This window comes from Haliaeetus leucocephalus, unplaced genomic scaffold (assembly GCF_000737465.1).
Source record: "Haliaeetus leucocephalus isolate CR32 unplaced genomic scaffold, Haliaeetus_leucocephalus-4.0 Scaffold506, whole genome shotgun sequence".
NCBI classification, from domain to species: Eukaryota; Metazoa; Chordata; class Aves; order Accipitriformes; family Accipitridae; genus Haliaeetus; species Haliaeetus leucocephalus.
The window spans coordinates 2,347,138-2,362,011 of NW_010972942.1; the positions used below are offsets into that span (position 1 = coordinate 2,347,138).

General features: G+C 38.2%; 1 protein-coding gene across 1 annotated transcript in view; it reads left to right on the forward strand.

Annotated features, from left to right (window-relative positions):
* The first annotated feature begins 5,545 nt into the window (after nucleotides 1–5,545).
* The window catches only part of MRPS28 (mitochondrial ribosomal protein S28), a 75,409-nt gene continuing 66,080 nt past the window's right edge, over nucleotides 5,546–14,874 (forward strand). Inside the window, exons 1-2 of the mRNA XM_010575860.1 lie at nucleotides 5,546–5,661; nucleotides 13,683–13,864. Of these exons, the coding sequence (XP_010574162.1) occupies nucleotides 5,659–5,661; nucleotides 13,683–13,864 (185 nt within the window). The 5' untranslated portion in view covers nucleotides 5,546–5,658. The remainder of the gene's footprint in view (nucleotides 5,662–13,682; nucleotides 13,865–14,874) is intronic.

Below are 14,874 nucleotides of genomic sequence, written 5' to 3' on the forward strand. Positions count from 1 at the left end.
GTGGCTAGATGGATGGGAATCTTACTGTTGAGACAGCTGATCCCAGCTCATTTAGGAACTGATGCAGGCACGGGGGACCAGTATGTATGAATTGGAGGTAGCTGGGAGGAATGTGAAAAGCCATGGACATATGGGTTCAGGGCATTGTTGGAATCACCTCTTGGTTCCTGTTTTTTTTTTCATCTCTTTCCATGTATTACATAAAGGAGTAAAAATACTTAGATAACTATGTGATCTGAATTTGTTTCCTTTCCTGTTACTTATGAAGAAATTGCAATAAGACTTGGCTCTCCTTTTATTCCTTAAAGCAGAACATCAATGAACTTTTGTCTGTACTGTTGTCTTCACCTCTTTGTTTTCATCTGTTCTTTCTTTCCACCTCTCTGAAAGCTTCATGTTTTGTTAATCTTGTATTGATACCATTGCAATGTTCTAATTTTTTGCTATAAAATAATACTTGAAAGATATAGATAAATACTTCATGTTTTAGATTATATATAGAAGTTATTTAAATTCAAGAAAAATAAGCAGCTTTATTGTGACCAAATTATGTACTATTTTATGTTATGAAATAAATTCTTAGCTCAGTGTTGTTTAGTAAATGATTGTTCTGGCTAATCAACAGCATATTTTCAAGGCTGCATTTGAAATTCTTTATGGAAGTCTTGTTTTGCAGTTTCTGCACTGTGTATCCAATCAAAGTGTGAAGATAACTGGAAAACCTTCCCCTTACTACAAATACAAAGAAGTTGGTATTGAGTCAACCAGTGCAGCAGATTGTACATTTATAAGATTTGTTGGGTAAGCCTTGGTGGTTTGGGTAGCATTATAGCGTGTTAGCAATATGACTTTGCTGCTTTCTGGTATTTTAAATGGGCAACTGATTGATTAAGAAGTTTCAAAAAAAGGGTCTAGAAGCAGCTGTAGATGCTTAATTTTCTTGATACAGCTGTGATGTCCTTCCTCTCCCCAGATGTACTCTACTGTTTTATGCTATTCCTCCTAGGCACACTTGCGTAAAGTCACAGGAAAAAGAAGTGTAGTTTTAAATTTTAGTCATGTGTGTCGCTGTATATAATACCAAAAAATTCAGAGTCAAACAAAATAGAGTATACCTTTGACTCTTCTGATAACGGGCAGGTATAGCCATAACTGACTAAAAAAATCACCTGTCTTTGGATTTACTATGATAGCACAGTATTTGTTGTAGGGCATACAAGGTTAGTCTGTTAACTGAAAAAATTTACATTTGTTTTATGAACAGTATTGCTACATTTGATTTAGCAGCATGTAATAAGACATTGATGACTTAGGTCATTTTACAGAGTATTCTGAATAATTATGCTCTGAAGAACAGTTCACGTACTGTATCTCGATGATAAGTCTAAGAAATATCTATCTTCATATAGAAAAAAGCTGCAGATAGCCTTAACAGCTTAAACATATTTCTAGACAACAAAGAAGTTTTGATATTAAAGTGCAATTCAGGAAAACCTGTTGGAATATTATGCACAGCGTACAAATCCTATTCCTGTGATCTTTTTTTTTTTTTTGAGATCTGCATGATCGTACTTGAAAAATGTAATTATGAGAGTCAAAGATTGTTTTCACCATGGTATTTTAATGGTTAAGTGCTACATGTATTTGTTTAATTGTTATTTGCATTTCTTTTAAAAATGTGCTTAGTTCACAATATTACATTGCTCATTATTATGAGGACAATATATGTACATGCAAGTATATTGCGTGTTCTCTGCACAGCTGAGATACTTCTAATTAGAAGTTATTCCGTATGCAAAAATGAAATAAGGTTTGGAATATACTATATTCATCAGTCAGCATTGCAATGAGTACAGAAATACGGACCTTGATGGAAGGATGTTGATGAACATAAAATGGTATCAAATAGTGTATGAAGGATCTTTCATTGTTTTTAAAATACAAGTGTAATCCTTTCCTAATCTCCAATTAAAATATAATTTAAAACACTTTTTTTAAAAGTGTAATTTCAATACATGAAGTTGGCTTAAAAATTGTGTCTGTAGCCAAGCAAAATCTTCCAATGCTCTTTGCCAAGTCTGACAGCTATTACCCTTAGAACTTCCTATAACCACATTTGTTTCCCTTTGGATAATGCTATGAAATATGAATAGTCCCTAGTCTTAGTAAAACTGAAGTTTAGTCCTTTTCATTTATTTTTTTTCTTTTTGGGATGGGAGAGGTTAGTAAATAGGAACTGTAACTTGGACAAAATGAAGATATTCTTTAGTGAAAATCAGATATTTCTGCATTACATGCATTTCAAAATAGCTTTGTAGATATTTTTGCGTAGTAGCCTCTTTCTTAATTAGTTCCAGTTCTTCCTAGGTGGAAGTCAATGAAGCAATGCAGCTTTTACAGACCTTCTTTAGGAGTTATGTGCCAGAAGATTTTATTGGTTGCATAGGGCATTGGAAAAATGGTATCTGTGTTGTTGAAAGTATAACAAGTACTTATGTAACTGAAGATTAAACAGTTAATTTTTAGGCTGGAAAGGATCACTGTGGCCATCTAGACTGACTTCAGCTGACATAAGGCACTGAATTTCTGACAGAGACTCTTGCACTTACCCAGCAAGCTTGTCTTTCAGATAAATTTGTGGACTTAAAATAAAAAAATACCCTCTGCTCTCATGAGACCCCACCTGGAGTACTCCATCCAGTTCTGGGGTCCCAAGTACAAGAAAGACAGAGCAGGTCCAGAGGAAGGCCACAAAAGTCATCAGAGGGATGGAACACCTCTCCTATGAAGACAGGCTGAAAAAGTTGGGGTTGTTCAGCCTGGAGAAGAGAAGGCTCTGGGGAGACCTTAGAGCAGCCTTTCAATACTTAGAGGGCTTGTAAAAAGTCTCTCTCCATCTTTCTTACCAGGGTCTGTAGTGATGGGAGAAGGGGTAATAGTTTTAAACTGAAAGAGGGTAGATTTAGGTTGAACAAAAGGAAGAATGATGAGGGTGGTGAGACACTGGAACAGGTTGCCCAGAGAAGTTGTGGGTGCCCCATCATTGGAAGTGTTCGAGGTCAGGCTGAATGGGGCTTTGAGCAACCTGATCTAGTAAAAGATGTCCCTGCCCATGGCAGGGGGGCTGGACTAGATGACCTTTAAACATCCGTTCCAACCCAAACCTATGAAAAACCTTTCTATGAAAAAAGTGTCAATCGTAATAACATGCATGCCAGAAAGCAACATCAGAGTTTTTATTCCAGTATTACTTATGGTGTTTTCTGCCTTATGAGGGCAGCTTGGATATCCACTTAATGTAACTATCTAAATGGGATTTCGTAGAGGCCTTTTTTTCAGTATTATTGTAGTTTACTTAGAACTGAATTGAAAAATAAAGTAAGATATTCTTCATTTTCCAGGGCTTATAGCTCAGCTGGTTTCACGTGGATTGGCAAGAGCAGCTTAAGTTCTCTGGTTTACAACTAAGGTTTAAAGTATTGTCAGATTGTTTTGTCCAAGCTGCATAGCAGACTTGCAGAGTAGATCATGCTCTATCAGATGCTCCACAGGGGAGAGGGTGCTCTTCCCCAGACACTTCAGTTCAGGTGTGCTCCCAAGTCACGCTGGGACACTGAGACTTTTAGCACATTGTATGCAGCAAAGTCACTGACAGATTTTACCTTCAAGTTGGCAGTGAGCGTGGAGATACCTTAGCTTCTGTACTTCTGCTCATTAAGGCCTAATCCTGCAGTATTTAAAAAAATGAGTCAGGGTTTTAATGAAGAGGTCTTTACAAAATACTATTAGACTTGCACAGTACATTAGTCGCCAAAGATCCTGATATCTACAGTGAAATGTAAATGATGCTTTGCCAAAACACTTAGTCACTGCTTCTCACCAAGGGACGCTTAAATGCCTAATTTCAGCTTTTTACTTCCAGCCTTTTTGGCTGAAGAGTTTTGTTTGTTTCGCTTTCTAAAATAAAACCACATCTCTTCACTGTGCTGAGGAGAATGTATGGATGTTCCTCTTTTGGTTGAAATAGCAAAAGTTTGCTTTGCTTTCTGGCGGTTCTTTGGGGGTGCTTGTAGTTTTAAGGTTGTGATGGGAAATAACTCTGGACAATTAAAACCCTAAGTATGCAAGGTTTTTGAAAGCTAATAAAGATTTAATAAATGTAAGAATGAAAATATAGCAGTCAATTTCCCTCATTGTCTTCTAGGCAGAAAGAGTGGTTTCCTTTGCTTTTTGCAAATAAAAAATAGAGTGTTTTCCTTTGCTCATAAAATCCGAGGTTTTTTCCCTCCAAATTTTAAAGTTTTCGAGGAAAAGCTTTCAGTGCTCCCTGTGCTCTTCCTGAATACCAGTTTTGTAGTACCATATTGAATGGTATTCTGTTTTCTTCTTTGCACTCCTGCTTTCTTCAAAACTTACCTTTAAAAAGATGGGTATAGACACTATTTATGTTTATTCCAAAACTATATAATTTGGAATTTGGTACCATTGAGGGTGAAATTCAAATCATTACTCAGGTATGGGCAGAAATTAATGAATATGGTACCTGCTGGAATTTTTAGTTATACTGATATTTCTTCTACTGGGCTGTAGATAATAAGTAATTAATATTAGAATATATTAGAATCCTTATAACTAAAATAATACCCTTAAAGAATTCAGGTCATCATAGTGTCAGCTGGTGTGCAAGTGCCGTCTTTACAGAAATTGGGCCTTGGAACAATCTTTGCATAGGAAGTGATTCATATAAAGCTTTTTATAAATATCTTCTTGCTTACTAGCAGAGAAGCTTCCAGTTTTCTCCTTGACTACTTTCAGAGCTCTCCTTTGTGACTTTGCAGTCATTAATCTTAGATTTTTCCTTAAATCACTGCTTTTATTTCTGCTTTGAATCACAGATTCTCCTTTTATGCTTTCTCTTGGGACTGTTTTCCTTCAGTAGTTTTAGTAAATAACACAAATCTTGCTTTTGTTTGAGCTTTACACAGTAGTTAATCTTCAAAACTCTTTGTTAGCAAGAAGTTTATATTAGTTCTTCACTTTTATCTGTTCGTATGGAATTAAATGGAAGAGTCTCTTGTTTAAAGGAAACCAAAGAGATCTTCCTTGTCTTTGTGGCTGCCCAATTTGGGTTGTAAGTTGAATCTGTTGGGAAATGGTATGAACTTCAGTTGTGTGATTTTTAAATTATTATTAGTTGTTTTTTTTTTAATAGGAGAAAACCTCAGGCCACTAATCGGAGAGGAAAAAGAGCTAAGTTATGGTGGCGAAAAAAATGCAAAACAGGCAGTGGACTTTAAAAGAACAAACTCTGATTTCATGCTGTCTTTGATTATAACTGTGTGCTGTTAGTGGGATGATGATGTGCTGTTACTTATGAGCCTTAGTAGGTGAATTTTATGACAGTTGTATTTAATTACTCCTATACTAGCTAAAATTTGTGTTCTAGTTCGCATTATGCAGAGCTGTATAAGAATAATCTCCCAATTTTCTATGTCCATAGTTTCACATGTCTGCTTTATCCATAAACATTTGGGTTTTTTAAATAAAAGCATTTTAATATTTGCCTTGGTACATATTGCAGAATTAAACATCAGGCTTCAAAAAAGGCTAAAATAGCCCTGTACATCTTTTAGTCACTGGAGCAACAAGCTGGTGTCTATGGTATGTATTCTCCATGTGTGAATAATGTATATTAGCTAGCAATTTGCAAATTGTCCTCTTTAGTACTACTTTAGATGAATGCTGTTCGCAAATAAGAGGATAACAAGTAATTCGATATTTTTTGCAAATGTCTCTTTTTCAAATGGTAGAATGGAGATGGAGAAGAGAAGGTATGTAGGTATGTGTCATGCTGAAGAAACAGTTCCTGTCTTTGCATTACTGTTCACATGAAAGTTCAAATGATGTTCTACAATCATATTTCATCTTAGACTTCTGATTTCTCCCAGTACTACAAAATGTAAGCAAGTCTGTACTGTATAGGACAAGTACAAGTATTTATCAGATTTTGTTTCTATTTATTGTTTACATATCTGTTGATACTAAACAAGTAGGTGAACCCTGGGCCTGCAGAGCTGTAGCTTGTGTTGTCTGAAAAAATAATGGTAGGCACAAGCCTTCTGCAAAGAAGGAGGATGCATAATACTGTAGTTAGTGCTATATATTGAGGTGATTACTGATGGTGTTTTCTGCATCTCAGGGTGTATGTAAACTGTGGGACGGTATTTAAAAAATTTGATGGAAGAAAAACAACAATTCTGTGTCAGCCTGTCCTTTGGGTAGAGGTGCGAGTGGTAGAGACCCAAGGCGGGCAGTGTGGGGTCTTTTGCCCAGTGCAGACCTGTTTTAGAGGAGGAGACAAAAAGTCTGTGACTGCAGGAGGTTTGGAGGGCTTTGCAGGTTTAGTGGGAATGCTGTCTTGGTAGACGATAGCTGTACAGTGGAATGAGCTGGAAGATGCAAGACTGGGTTGGTTTATAAGAAATCTAGATTAGACACTGACTAGAGGTTGACATTATTTTAGAGTAAATGAGTAATAAACATTAGTGTCAGCTCTTACATTTTGAAATTTTTTTTTCTAAACTTTTCTTTCCTACTAATACAGGAAGCAGAGCTTTTGCTTCAAGAAACCTCTAAAATCACTGATTACGGGTAGGCACGAAGTTGTGAATATGTTCAAAGTTGGAGGTACAGAAGGTACTTGAACTTACTTGGTCAAGGGAGGACTGAGAGCTGTACATCTCTGATGAGTTAAAGGCACGAGGCCTCAAATTTGAGTGATTATATTCTAAGACCAGGATAAGATATATTGAACTTCTCAATAAAGAGTCATCAGCATTAGACCAAATAGTTTAATGTATAAAAAGCAGGTGGCACCCAGAGAAATTACTTTGAGCTGTAATTGCTTGTATGTTGAAATTTCAGTCTCTGTAGTCCTATATCAGTCCTCTTGGTGCTCCTCCTGAGTCTTCACCCTCATTTCTTGGAAGAACTTCAGTGTGCAGGGAAACCCTGGTGGTGAAAACAAAGCTTGATGCTTGCTTTTTGATAAGTTCAGGCAAACTCTCGAGTTGGCAATGCTTGTTACACTGCTTCTGGATGAAGGCCATTAACTGTTGGATGTCATGTTTTGCAGTATATTGCCTGAGTTGGTCCTGTTGCCTTTAAGGTGATGCTCTTTTGCACAATGGAGTTTTAACTTAAATAGAGCTTGTTGCATTCAAGTAAAAAATAGTAAAAGTATACTAGAGAGGAATTTGGTGATTGAACCGTGCGAATCACTGACCTGTTACCCTAGTAATGCCTACAACTGTTAAAAAATTCCTGGGATTTAGGTTTATATCTAAGCAACAGTGCATGCTTTTAGTAGTTAAAAGGTATGGAAAATTAAGGTCTGGTGGGCTAGTAGATAGCTAAATTTTTTTAGGTTGCTTGTTGAAATAAGTGCCTTATCAATATATACTTGGTCAGAGAGTAGCTTAATGTATTTGGCTTTGTTTTAATATTCTTTATAACAGGCTCCCAGTCTTTTCTCTTTCCTAAATAAAATAATACGTGTTGGAAGTGATCTCAGGAGGTCATCTGTTCAGATGCCTTGTTCCAAGCAGGACAAACTTGGTTCAGGTTGCTCAGGGCCTTTTCCAGTCAAGTTTTGAGTATCTCCACGCTGTTGGGCCTTTAGCTATTGTGGCATTTTCCCATTTTGTTGTTTTGTGTAACTTAACTTTGGACAGGAAAATCTTTCTAGCTCTGGATAACAGTGCTGAGGAAAACAAATTCGCGAGCTATGGAGGGTTGCGTTTTTTGCATGCTGCTTGATGTTAATATATCATTCACCCTTTAATTGTAGCAGTCAGATTACCAATCTCCTGTCTCACTCCTCCATGTTTCATCCCTGTCTCTCGCATTCCAACATGCACGCTACTTGCCTTTGCAAGCAAGCATAAAACATGTAGCTAGGGTTTTAAAGACACATTGCTCAGTGGGTGGGATAGGACCACCCTGCTTGTATAGTCATAGGCTTTGCTCCAGAAATAGTATGTTACGTTCCTCCATTGGAGTTACTTCTTTCGTTTGGATCTTACTGGGGTTTAAATCTATCCCTTTTCCTACTCTCTTGCAAATAGCACATCTTGCAGAGTATTCTGTTATTGAAAGAGCTACTGTTTTTTACTGAACTATGCGCACAGAAAGAGAAAAGCATCCAAATATTTGTGGAAAAACTTTTAAAACCTAGAAATTAATAGGAAAATCAAACAGGTTAGGCATTTAAGAAGGAGGAGGGAAAAAGCCTTTATATTTCAGGTACTTGAAAAGAACGTGCCCTTTGTGCTTCTGAATTTTGTCATATTCTCCAATTTTTGCAACTTGATGTGTTATTATCTATCACAGCTGCGTGGCCAGCACTCCTTGAGAATCAGAAAAATAGAGTGTTTAATAAAGTATGTTGCCTTGTTGTTATCTTACTGTCTTACTGTTTTTCTATAGTGCTACTGTGGGGAATCCAGTTAAGGAGACTTAGAAATCGTGGAGGAAAGTACTCAAAATATCATTAAATCTCTTTAAATGCTTGAGATAAATTACTGTTTAATGAACTCTCCTTTAGGTTACACAGAATACTGGAGAAAATACTGTATTTTAGCTCACTTGCTTTCTAGACTGTCCACAAAAGAATCCTTGATGGCAGTAACCAATGGAGTCTCTTGAGGATTCTCCTATACATAAATTAGATATTTATACTCTTGAGAAGCAGAATGGAGAGTGCTGCAGACTTGTAGACCTGTGATAGTATTCAAACAGATTCCCAGTGGCTTCTTGGAAAACTGTCCACAGTGAAGAATGGCCAAGGATTTCTTTGTACTTTAGCATTTGTATTTTAGTGAGTTTAATCTCTGTTGTAGTAAGGAATGAGCACACCTGTCATTGTGTAAAGATAACACTTTTGTGTTGTGTACAAAGATTATTTCACAGGCAAGTTTGCACATGGGTGAATTTTGTATCTGTCTTTTTTCCTGCCAGGGAGTTGAAGGAGAGGGATGTTATTAACTAGCATGGACCATTTTTTGGTGATAAAAACAGGGAATTCATAGGATGTTAGTGTACCCATCTTCATGATGTGGAGATAAAATTTTCACAAGCAACAAGTTTTTTTAGGGTAGAGCGCCTACTGTGTGTGCCATTGTACGAAGGCAACAAGAATGAGGTGAATGCCATTTTGCGAGTGTAGTTGCCAAGAGATGAAGGAATTTACTGTGAATTGTATTATCGCTTAAAAAAGGCTCAGCGTTGCTCAGCATGTTCAATGGCCGTTACTAATGCCATCTTTCTAGATAATCGGAAAATCTCCTTCAAACCAAATTCAGATCTCTTGATTCTCTCTACTAGCTCAGGCTTTTCCCAGATGATCTACATATAAGGAAAAGGCGGTTGGAGTGTCTGATTCCACTAGCATTCATTAAATTAATCCAAACCATAGGTGGACTTCCTCACATCCTGCTGAAATACGAAAACAAAGCTGCTCTTACCTGGGACCTGAACTTAGCTGTGGAGTATATATGCATTAGCCTACAATATTGGGTTTGCGTGGCAAGGTTTTGATAGCAGGGGGCTACAGGGGTGGCTTCTGTGAGAAGCTGCTAGAAGCTTCCCCTATGTCCAACAGAGCTAAAGCAGGCTGGCTGCAAGACGGATCCACCGCTGGCCAAGGCTGAGCCCATCAACGATGGTGGTAGTGCCTCTGGGTTAACAGATTTAAGAAGGAAAAAAACCTGCTGCATAACAGCAGCCAGAGAGAGGAGTGAGAACGTGTAAGAGAAACAACCCTGCGGACACCAAGGTCAGTGAAGAAGGAGGGGGAGGAGATGCTCCAGGCGCCGGAGCAGAGATTCCCCTGCAGCCCATGGGGAAGACCATGGTGAGGCAGGCTGTCCCCCTGCAGCCCATGGAGGTCCACGGCAGAGCAGATATCCACCTGCGGCCCGGGGATGACCCCACACTGGAGCCAGTGGGTGCCCGAAGGAGGCTGTGACCCCGTGGGAAGCCCACGCTGGAACAGGCTCCTGGCAGGACCTGCGGATCTCTGGAGAGAGGAGCTCACGCTGGAGCAGGTTTTCTGGCAGGACTTGTGACCCCGCAGGGGACCCATGCCGGAGCAGTGTGCTCCTGAATGATTGCACCCCATGGAAGGGACCCACGCTGGAGCAGTTTGTGAAGAACTGCAGCCTGTGGGAAGGACCCACGTTGGAGAAGTATGTGGAGGACTGTCTCCCGTGGGAGGGACCCCACGGTGGAGCAGGGGAAGAGTGTGAGGAGTCCTGCCCCTGAGGAGGAAGGAGCAGCAGAGACAACGTGTGATGAACTGACTGTAACCCCCATTCCCTGTTCCTCTGTGCTGCTGGGGGGAGGAGGTAGAGAAAATTGGGAGTTAAGCCCAGGAAGAAGGGAGGGGTGGGGGGAATGTGTTCTAATATTTGGTTTTATTTCTCATTACCCTGCTCTGATTTGATTGGAAATAAATTAAACTAATTTCCTCAAGTCTGTTTTGTCCAGGACCATAATTGGTGATTGATCCTTCCCTGTCCTTGTCTCGACTCATGATCCTTTCGTTACATTTTCTCTCTCCATCCCACAGAGGGGGAGGAGTGAGTGAGCGGCTGCGTGGTGCTTTGTTGCTGGCTGGGCCTAAACCATGACACCTACAGATGATAACATCTGTCTGTCTTTGTGTGTTTTGGAGTTTTTTTGTTTGGTTTTTTTTTTTTTTCTCCTAGACCAATTTTCTTATTAGTTTGCCTTGCTATGAAGGATAAATGAAAATACTCTGTGATGAAATCATACTAGTCCATATCATCCTGAGTCTTTATGTTGCTGCCATGTTCTTATCTTTGCCCTTGCCTGTGGGCGCTCTCACACTCTCATTTGTTCATCCTGATACTTACTTGGTCCTTTGGTGATCTGGTTTGGAAACTAGGCCAACAGAAAACTGCCCTTGCAAGAAAATAAATAGCATTTGTTTGTTACATTCCTGAAACAGGCTTACTCCAGGTTAGGACAAGTTTCAGTGGTGGCATAAGAGGACTGGAGTTTTGTCCGGGAGGGAGTGGAGAGGGCAGGATGAGGCATGGCAGTGCCAGCTTGGTTGGTTTAAACACAGACCTGTGTCCTAAATTAAGAAGAGTTAACAGTTTTTGGAGGACTCCAGAAAGTTTTTTTGTCAGATGTTTGATCTCACAGATGGAGCAGGTGAAGTATTTGGAAGGGTGATCTATTCCAAACCACCAGTTTTTGAAAAGCTAGCACCTCTGCCAGCTGATGATACTGTGCTTGTGTTTGTCTCTTCAGTATCATATATGTTGCCCTTCGGTATTTGCATTATGGGTATTTCTTAAGTCACTGCAGGCACCCCCCTTGATAATGTTAGCTCTTACTTGGGAAAGTTGTTCTCGTATGTAGCACTCGGCTGCTTCATCTGAGAGACTGAATGTCCACTGGAAATCCTCTGCTGTGAGCATTCCTGCAATCGCTTTCTGGATGATTGTTTTCATTGGCATCATCTTCCTTGGACAGATTGAGTTAGGTCAGGAGCAAAGGATGGAGAAATGGGGTAATACTGGTTAGGGAAGTAGGGAATTGAACGATCAACTCTGGATAGAATAGTTGACCATGGAGTTTTGTTGTATTTGACTGCTGTAACTTGGTGTTGAGTGACAAGATGAGATGTATCATCTTTGAAAACACTGCTTATGAGCATACAGGATGATGGAAAATTGTTTGTTACTTTACAGGGGCAAGCTGCTGAATTCCAAGGCAATCGGGTGATTCTGCAAATAGTGAGAAAGTCAGTGGAAGACCACTGAATTTTGGACTTTTGTTATACCTTGGCTTCCCTTAAAACAGGTTTTGGTGTTTCAGTGTGAGGACTGATTTATAATCTCCTGCCCAGATGGAGTCATTTTGAGGAGATGTTGATTTTGAACTGTTTACTTTTAGCTTATGGCTTATACATTGATTTAAAGTTGCATCAAGATTGCTGCTGCCCCCTCAATTCGTATGATAAATCTAATTTAAATGCTTCCTCTTATAGCTTTCATTATTTTGCATTTATTCTTGGAGCACTTACAAATGCATCCTGTACAATTAATTTTCATGTATTTGAATTTAGACTGCATTGTGAAATTCAAACAATCCTATGTGTGGAACCTTATCTGATACTAGCTTTCCTGTATAAAATCCTACTTCTCTGTTTGTGGTTTACCATCATCAGCTGCTTTCTTTTTGTGGTGTGTGTGCATGCACGTGTGTGTGTGTTGCACTTTGTTCAGCCCTTGTCCTTGGGATGCTACATTTAACATGTTTCTGAAGCAGCAAATTTACCAGTTGTCAGATCTCTAGCTTGTGATTCCTGAGGCTATGTCATGTCAGAACAACCCACGCTGTTTGTGCCTTCTAGCAGAGCTGGAATTCAAAACTGTCTCTTGTTTTGACTTCCCTACAAATAAAAGTTTCCAAATGTACAAGTGGAAAATGATGGCATTATTCTCTGTTCATATATAGGTGGATTTTCAGCATCCACTTGAAGTAGTCAATGGGGAAGTGTGTCGTTGAAGCCAACACATCTCTAAACCTTTAATTACTTGATTATTTTGTTCTGTTTAGTTCTTCTGCTGGCTTGAAAATAGTCTGAAATCTTGCATGAAGGAGTTATTATATCAGTTAATTACTGCTAAATGTGGGGGAAAATTAATAGGCTCTCTTCTTTTGAATCTGTTTATCTATCTATAAAATTATTTCCTTAGATTCACTTTCAGATTTCAGGTACATATTGCTCAAAAATGCATCTCCCTTTTCGTTTGTTACTGGCAAGAAGGCTTTTGTTACTAATTGTATTTCAAAGACGGTAACCTTAAAAAGTGGTCAAATTTAGTGTATCAGGGAAGGCGTATGTGAGAATGTAGCTGGGTATTTTCATCTAGCATATAATAGGAAGTCTGTGATAGCTTTCTCGGATCACAGAACAGAGATGTCTCCATGAAGAAGAGCAGGAGGATTTATGTTCTCCCATTTTCCCAAAGCTCTAGGAGAAGAAACTGGCATTTTGTTTATTTAGTTACTGAATTAAAATATTTACTTTGATATTGTAGAGTGGAAGGTGAGAGAAGTGGTGGTTCAAATATTTTTAATGTTAGATCAGTCCTGTGCATGTTTTCTACTTTTGCTGCTTTGGCAAAATGGTTTTGTTCTTTAAAATAAAGATTTAAGTATTATTCATTATTAAATAGTTGCATAAATAGCCGCAAGGTACTAATTCTGTTTTGGTTTTCACCGAGGAGATAACAAAGAGATGAGTGATGTTCTTTTCAGGAGTATCTCCTAATATTGGGGATGCATTTTTAAATCAACTTACCTAACCAGTAGAACTGGCAGATGTTTTCAGGAGATGCAAAGTGTTATGTTTTTGTGTGACTGAATTAATGAAAAAGCTTTACCTTTAATGTGTAAAATGTTTGGGGTTGAGAAATGTACCAAATGCCTCCTTAGAAGTCTTACTAAAATGTGCCGGACACACAGAAATCTTTATTTGTAATATAGTGAATAAAGCCTTTTTGAATGTTACCAAGTTTAATTTAATTCCTCCTTCAGATAGCATGTGAATCTTTTTTTTTTTTTTTTTAATTTATCTGTAGGTTCCTTCAGAGAAATCTGAATCCTTTGCATCCATGTTGAGACGCTCTCCTTTAATTCAGATGGGACCTGCCAAAGATAAAATTGCTATTGGTCGAATATTCCATGTTGTAGAAGATGATCTTTATATAGATTTTGGTGGCAAGTTTCACTGTGTGTGCAAAAGACCAGAAGTAGATGGAAAGTAAGTAATAAACTTATGGTAAGCAATTAACATATGTGAATGACATGCTGAAATGCTTAGCTAATGGGACTTGACTGTCTTCTGCACTGAGCTTGGATAGTTTGTATGAATTTTGTGGTTTAAACTATGGAAGTTAACATATTATGCAGAATGAAAGTATGATCACAAACAGATCTGCATAGCTCAGACATCATTGTCTTGAATGCAGATTCCTTTGCAAGTTTGCGTTATTGCTATCTAGATTATTCCAACTTACGATGACCAAAGGAAATTACTGGGTGTTTTGTCACTGCGGAAAGGGGAAGTCATTATCATCTGAATTGTCAAAATAAGCACTGTTTATTGAAATACTTGGGAGTTTTGTGAATGTGGAACTTTAATCCCATGTAAATTGTAAGCCTCCTTAGGCAGGAACTATCTATGCTAAATACATATCCATGAGGGGATGTATTAGGGAGTTTGCACATTATATGTGATAATACTGTTTGTAATAGATGATCAGTGCTAATGTGGTCAAATACTCCACATTGTAGAAGAAGATTTTATGTAGATTTTGGTGGCAGATGTCACTGTGTGTCCTGAACTAGAGCAACTGTGGTGGAACTAGAACAGTTGTACTGGGGAATGGAGTAGTTAGAGCTAAAAGATAAGGAAGCAATGAATTCTAGTGGAAATAGCATTTATAAGCTTTCTAAACTGTCTTTAACACCTTATGGTTATGTATTATTCAAAGATATCTTGTCTATTTAATTTGTCTCTAGGTTGCTTTAACACTTATTTTTAAATACGTAGGCAAAATACCATGTTTTTGAATTTATAACATAGAATATTTTAGTCCATCTCTTTTCCCTCTTTTTCCTTGAGAGAGGAGGAGCATCTTTGTTAATCTGCAAGATCACTGTGTCTAAAACATTAAGTATTAAAAAGTACTAAATAGTTGATTTTTCTTTTTAAATTACCAGAAATAACCACATGTTTGTGTGCAAGTTTGTGATAGTATTTTATCAGAG